The sequence below is a fragment of the Galleria mellonella genome, unplaced genomic scaffold (genome assembly GCF_026898425.1).
Source record: "Galleria mellonella isolate WM207_F2 unplaced genomic scaffold, CSIRO_AGI_GalMel_v1 utg57, whole genome shotgun sequence".
Lineage (NCBI taxonomy): Eukaryota > Metazoa > Arthropoda > Insecta > Lepidoptera > Pyralidae > Galleria > Galleria mellonella.
In genome coordinates this window covers 6,892,825-6,899,690 of record NW_026442119.1, presented here as the reverse complement: position 1 = coordinate 6,899,690, position 6,866 = coordinate 6,892,825, and the positions used below count along the sequence as shown (strand labels likewise).

Genomic DNA, 6,866 nt, shown 5'->3' with positions numbered 1-6,866 from the left:
CTACGTCTCGTTAATTGGGATCTTTATTCTGAAACTGTTAATCGATTACTTTTGGATTTCGAGTATGATGTCAATGAACCCTTAAACAATTACAATAGGTTCTGTAAAATTATTTTGACAGCTGTGGAACGTTCCGTTCCACGTAGGAACTTATCAAATAGCGGTGCAAATACTTCAAAGAGGCACAAACATATTGCAGTACCTTGGTGGAATAACAGGTGTGCGACAGCTGTCAAAGATAGTAAAGCGGCTTACCTTAGGTTTAAACAAAATCCAACTCTCGATAATTACATAAATTTTAAAAGAGTTCAAGCTGTTAAAAAGTTAGTAATTAAGCAAGTAAGACAACAGGGGTGGCAGGAATTTTGTTCCAAATTTAATAGATTAACACCAATTTCCACTGTTTGGCAAAATATGAGAAAACTAAATTCAAAACATCGTCCAAATCATTTTAAAGATATATCATGGGTCAATGATTTTTTACGCAAATATACTCCTGATTTTGTACACTCACCTTTTGATGACAAACAGTTTAATTCTGTTAATTCATGCCCAAAATTTCTCACTGACCCATTCTCAATTGATGAAATATCCAGTGCAGTAAAATCTAGAAAAGATACAGCTAGTGGCCTTGATCGCTTAACATACAATATGTTTCGATTGCTGAATAAAATAAACCTTACTAAACTCTTACAAATTTTTAACGATTTATGGAAGGACTGTATTATCCCACCAGAATGGAAAATGGATTGTTTGATTCCAGTAATTAAACCCGGTAAAGATCCTACAAATTTCGACTCCTATAGACCTATAACATTGACGTCCTATGCAGGCAAATTATTCGAACAATTAATTAAACAGCGTTTAGAGTTCTTTATTGAAAGTAATAGTATATTACCATCGAATCAATTTGGTTTTCGCCGTGGATATTCAGCGCGCGAAAGTTTAGCGAACTTCTATGTCGACCTTAGTACTGCTTTGAATAACGATGAATATGTTCTATCTGTTTTTTTAGATGTCGTAGGAGCTTTTAACAATGTAAATTTAACAGTTCTATCTTCGATTCTATCCTCATTTCTTCCAATGAAACTTATCGAATGGATTTATAATTTTCTTAGTAATAGAGAAGTGTATGTTAAAGTAAATAGTAAATTAATAGGACCTAGGTTAAGCTCTAAAGGAGTATGTCAAGGTGGTATTTTAAGCCCGCTACTATATATTTTATATATCTATAAACTTAATTTAGTTTTAGGAAACAGTGTGAACAACTTGCAATTTGCCGATGATTTATTAATTTATATAAAAGGAAAGAATATTATTGATATGCAATTAGTGTTAAATGAGTCATTAAAAAGACTTGAGAAATATTTTTCTCTTCTTTCCCTCGATATTAGTTTAACCAAAAGTAAAGTAGTTGTTTTTCATCAAGTTCATAAATATGTTCCATTAATGAATATTATATATAATAATCAAACTCTTCCAACAGACTGTAGCGTTAAATTTCTGGGGGTAATTTTTCATCAAAATTTAAAATGGGATCTATACGTTGATTGCTTAGTAGATCGTGCTTTAAGAGCCACTAATATAATAAGATCTGTAATTGGTCGTAACTGGGGAGCTGATCCTAAAATTATCCTTTTACTTTACAAATCTCTTGTTAGAAGTAATTTTGATTACGCTTTCTTTTGTTATGCCTCAGAACATAAATTAGTAGAAAAACTCGAAAAAATTCAAAATATGAATTTAAGACTTATTTTAGGTGCTATGTATACTTCTCCAATTATCTCAATGCAAGTAGAATGTAATTTGCCTCCTATCCTTCTTCGTTTCGAATACCTAAAACTCAAATTTCTCTTCAAAGTTTTTTCAGTTTCCAATAACCCACTCATACTCAAATTATTAAATTGCCCCATTTCTATGTTTTTGAATAAAACTATTATCAATGATTTGAATTTACGAGATGAATATAACATCTATAGTAGTAAGATACTTCCTTGTTATAATGGCCTTTATGAGAGTAAGTTCTGTAAGATCAAAATTGTTATACATAAAGACATAAAAGAAAAGCACGATATGTATGAGACTTTATCAGAATTTATTGACTACAGGCAGATATATACAGATGGTTCCAAAAATGCACTTAGCACTTCAGTGGCTTTTTACGATTTGTCTAATAGATTTGGTCACGGTTATAAAATTTCAACTTTGGCTAGTATTTACACAGCAGAAGCAAAAGCTATATTTTTAGCATTAGAATACATAGAAAAACAGGTACTATATTCGAAATGGATTATAATTACAGATAGTATGAGTGTTCTTATGGCATTAAAAAATAACACAATCATTTCATCATCAAACTACTTAATTCAAGAAATTCGTAATAAATATTATCATCTCTGTACTATATATGGAAAAGATATTATCTTCATCTGGACCCCTTCACATATTGGAGTGTTTGGGAATGAACAAGTAGACACTTTGGCTAAAATTATTAATTCAAGTGCTGCTCGTGTTCAAGATTTACCCCTTTGTTACTCAGATTGTAGTATTGGAATACATAAAATCGTTACAACTAAATGGGAGGAGCATTGGACTCAAATATTACAGACTAAAGGCAAATGGTACCGCAAAATTAATTGGCGTATTGGAAAACCGTGGTTCTGCAAAGGAAAGGACACAAACAGAAAATTTTACACCAATATTTGTAGATTACGAATCGGCCACGGACATTTCAACGAACACCTGCACCGAATGGGCATGATCGCTTCCCCATCATGCACATGGTGTAACTCAAATACAGCCCAATCTCTACATCACCTTTTTTTTGATTGCTCTGAATTTGTCATTCAAAGACACATTATGTTTGACGAACTTAGGATTATCTTCAAAAAACCCGAAAATATCCCGCACTCAATCCCGCTTCTCTTAAGATTTCCTTCTTGTTTCAAAGCTATTTTCACTTATATTACTACAACATTCAAGGAGCTATAAGAATACTTTTATTGAATTGCAAGACAATGATTTTTTATAATTATTTATTTTTAATTTGATAAATCCACTGGTTTAAGAAAACTCAAGAAAAGATATTTATGAAAATGTACTTACCGGATTTGACAAATGAAATATTGAAGATTATGACAATAATTGAAGCGACATTAGAAAAATAAAATTCCAGACAAATTATCTTTTTGAAGACTAGGCAGCATGGTCTCCGACCTTAGCCTGTTCCAAACGGAACAAACGTACTAAAAAAAAAAAAATCATCAATGTCTAATTTGACATTGAATGGTACATAATAAAAACAGAATAATAAACATGGCAAAAAAGCATGTCTTGACATGCTTTTTAAATTTGTTTGATTTTTTTTTATTACATATAAGCATATTATTATATAACATAAAGTGTTACTTATCAGATTTGTTATTATTAGGTTCATTGTGTAGATGGCTCTGTAGTTCTTGTTTTTCGAATAACTATTTATTACATGTGATACAAAAATCTTGAATTCAACTCTCGTGTGCTGTTTTATACTTATGTATGCAATATTAGATATTTATTCTTATTCCAATAGAAATTAATGTACCTGATTACAAAGTTATTTCGGGTATGTGTCACTGTTACTTCAATAATCTGAATTACCTAACCCTATTCGTTGGAGGGAAAGGGATTGCTAGTAATGAGGTCTAATAACCCCGTTGCTAGCAATAGACTCTCTCGGGTCACCTCCACGCGGGTCCCCCTGGAAACTATCATCGTTAATTCTTGTCGAATTCATCATGGTGGGCCAACTGACTTGTTTTCATTTTCACCTGTCACCTTCCACTAGTGCCCCGCCGGTGTATATCGATAGCGCGTGCGGGGTAACCATTTCATTTTCACTTATTAAAAAAATCTATTTGACCTGTTTATTTCCATTCTTGACTAAATCCATTCTCTCTGTTTATTCCAGGATGACGAAAGAATTTTAGCAATTCGTAAATATTTTTTTTTTAAATGGAGAATAACAATCTTCTTATTAAAACAACATGTTACGATCTCAATAAAATAAAAGGAAAAGAGACTGGCGGAATAAGAGAAAAAAATTAACTATGTATAGATATTTAATTAATTAAATGTATTGAATATTTGAGACAACTGGCTGGAAACTGATAATTAAATTCCTTTTTTATCTAGGTTTTACAATTAATCGAAATATATTTCAAATAGGTGTAGACTTGAAGATTGGTTCCATTATGTCATATGATAAATACTAATAACATAATGAATAAAATTCATCATTGTCTGTTCTGAACATGCTCGTACACTTGTTGGCCGGTACCGATGGCTCCTAATGCTCCGAGGCCGCCTTTCTGCAAGAGATTAAAGTTATATTATTGTACTAATATCAATGTAAAACTTTCTGAAGAACTTTAAATGTTTGCGATCAAACTTATGGTTGAACTTGGGAACACCCGGATTTTCCTGGATTAATACATATTTAAATAGGATTTATTATGCCTCTGTAGTGTTCTTGTGGTAAGCTTTACGAATTGACTAAAATGAAGTCGCGGGTATTATGTAATTAAGTTTCAATTTAGTTGGTAGACCCTAAAACAAAATGTTTTGTTTGTACTTTTTTATCGTTATTTTGTATATAACTAGGATAAGGGCAAGAAATATCAATTTTTATAAATCCGCCACCTTGCTGTGACCTCCTGACCACATTTTTTCCCCGTGAGTGTCGTAAGAGGCGACTAAGGGATCCAAATAGTCGAGAAATGGCAAAATAGTTCCTCTTAAAATATCACTAAAACCTAATTGCGATCGCCAGGGGGAAAGGATTGTTAATAATAGAGTCTAACAACCCCATTGCTAACAATACATCCTATCAGGTCGACCTCCACGCGGTTCCCCCTGGAATTCGTAGTAATTCGTTCGTAGTTAATTCTTGTGGATTCGTCACGATGGGCTAACTGATCTGCTTTCATCCTCGCCTATCATCAATCACTGGTGCCCCGCTAGTGTATGCCGATAGCGCAGGCGGGGTCACCATTCATTTTTACGCATTAAAAAAACCAACTAGCCTATCAAGCCTGGCAACTACTGTCAAAACACTCCATCAGTGGACAGTTAACGACCGATATAATAATAATAATAATATAATCCACCAAATACAGTATGGAAGAAAGGAACCGCATTTTTTTGTATAGAGATTGTGCTTGCATTATGATTTTTATATGGAATATAGAATGGCAAACAAGCTTTGTCTACGCGCTAACAGAACCAGGGATGTCAAAGTTCGCTGTGATGCCTATATTTTTTATTCGTTGTAATCTAAGTACAGACCTAGTTCATTATTTATTAAAAAGAATTTTACTTATTTTTTGGTAACAGTTCAAAATTAATATGTGGGATTAGTAATAAAGATAGGGAGGTACTCACAATAATTTTTCCGCCTTTCTTGAGAGCGCTGCCGATGCCTTTGGGCTCAGCATTAGTACCGTTTAACATTAAAGCCAGAACGGCGAATACCATCAATACGAGATTAAAGAACTTCATGTTTATTAGGTTTTAATTCAAAGTACGTTGATACTTAAATATATAGAATTGATTGATGATATTTACGCGTTACATGTGTTTTTATATTAATTAAAAATACCTAATATTACACTATATTGTGTGTGGAAAGATCAATTTCGTAGTATATATCATGAGTAATTCAGTTAAGTTACATTTGGAATTTTTGTATTTGTTAGAAAACCCATCTGCCATAAAGCTTCCTCATACACACACGTGCGTGGTGTAGGCATCTTATTACAATTACTAATTAATTACCTGTTAGGTATATTGCATTGCTATAAATCTCAATCAGATAAACAATATAATATTGATATCAACAGAAGATTGTATAATTTTGCAGGTTTTATTTATTATATTTCATAATCAAACAACTTTTATTGAACTTCTACTAATAGTATCAACCTAAATATTAAAATATTTTTTATGCAACTTAGAATGGCAAAACAAGCTGACGGCCCACTCTATGGAAAATGGTAACCATCTCCTATGGACATGAACAGTAGCATAGACATAACAGAGTATATTTTGTAAAGATGCTTAGTTATTTAGATGTTTATTTGTATGTTTAGTCGTTTGTTTCTCTATTATTTATACGGTTAATGTATAAAATGTGCTATATATATGTTAGTATATACGACGTAAATTTTTATCTATACATGCAGGCAAATTCTCGAGTAATAGCTGGTATTTGTAGAAAATTAGATTGATTAAGTAATCATTACAAAGTACTATAACATAACTTTGTGAGCTTTATAATCTATTAAATACTTAAGTATTGTTGCTTAATCAGCAATAACATTTTGCATTTGTTGTTAAACTTTAAAATTTATATTATAACTAATCCATTTAATAAATTATTGCTTTATGAGACATTGTTTGGATTGAGAGTTGTTGTTCGAATCAAATTTAATAAACTTAATTTATATTTAGTATATTGACAAAATATTCTGTGTTGGCATACAACAGATTTTTAACCGTCTTAAAATGGGACTTTCTTAATTATGTGTTTGTTTACTTAAATAACAAGATATTTTCACCACAAATAAATCGAATTTAATGATTTATGTTGCAAATTTATATCTATGCTCTATTGATCCCATACTATATTATATATAGAAGTCTATTTATTTCATTTAAAAATAGCAAGAGAAAAATAAAAAAAGTAAAAAAATATCGGTGCTTGGACTTAAATTTAACCGTAGGTATATATTTAGTGACTATTCCCTTGTGAACCAAGTTTAAATCCATTCACAACAAATATAGAAATCTTTATAAACTTTTATATTAAACTTATAATAGGGCTCATA

General features: G+C 31.4%; 1 protein-coding gene across 1 annotated transcript; it reads right to left on the bottom strand.

The window, feature by feature from the left end:
• Nucleotides 1-4,082: 4,082 nt before the first annotated feature.
• LOC113509611 (uncharacterized) lies at nt 4,083-5,615 on the bottom strand. Its single transcript, XM_026892971.3, has 2 exons — nt 5,422-5,615; nt 4,083-4,349 (listed from the first exon to the last, which is right to left on the bottom strand). Exons 1-2 carry the CDS (start codon nt 5,536-5,538, stop codon nt 4,275-4,277), a joined length of 192 nt encoding a protein of 63 aa, XP_026748772.1. The 5' UTR covers nt 5,539-5,615; the 3' UTR covers nt 4,083-4,274.
• Nucleotides 5,616-6,866: the final 1,251 nt, after the last annotated feature.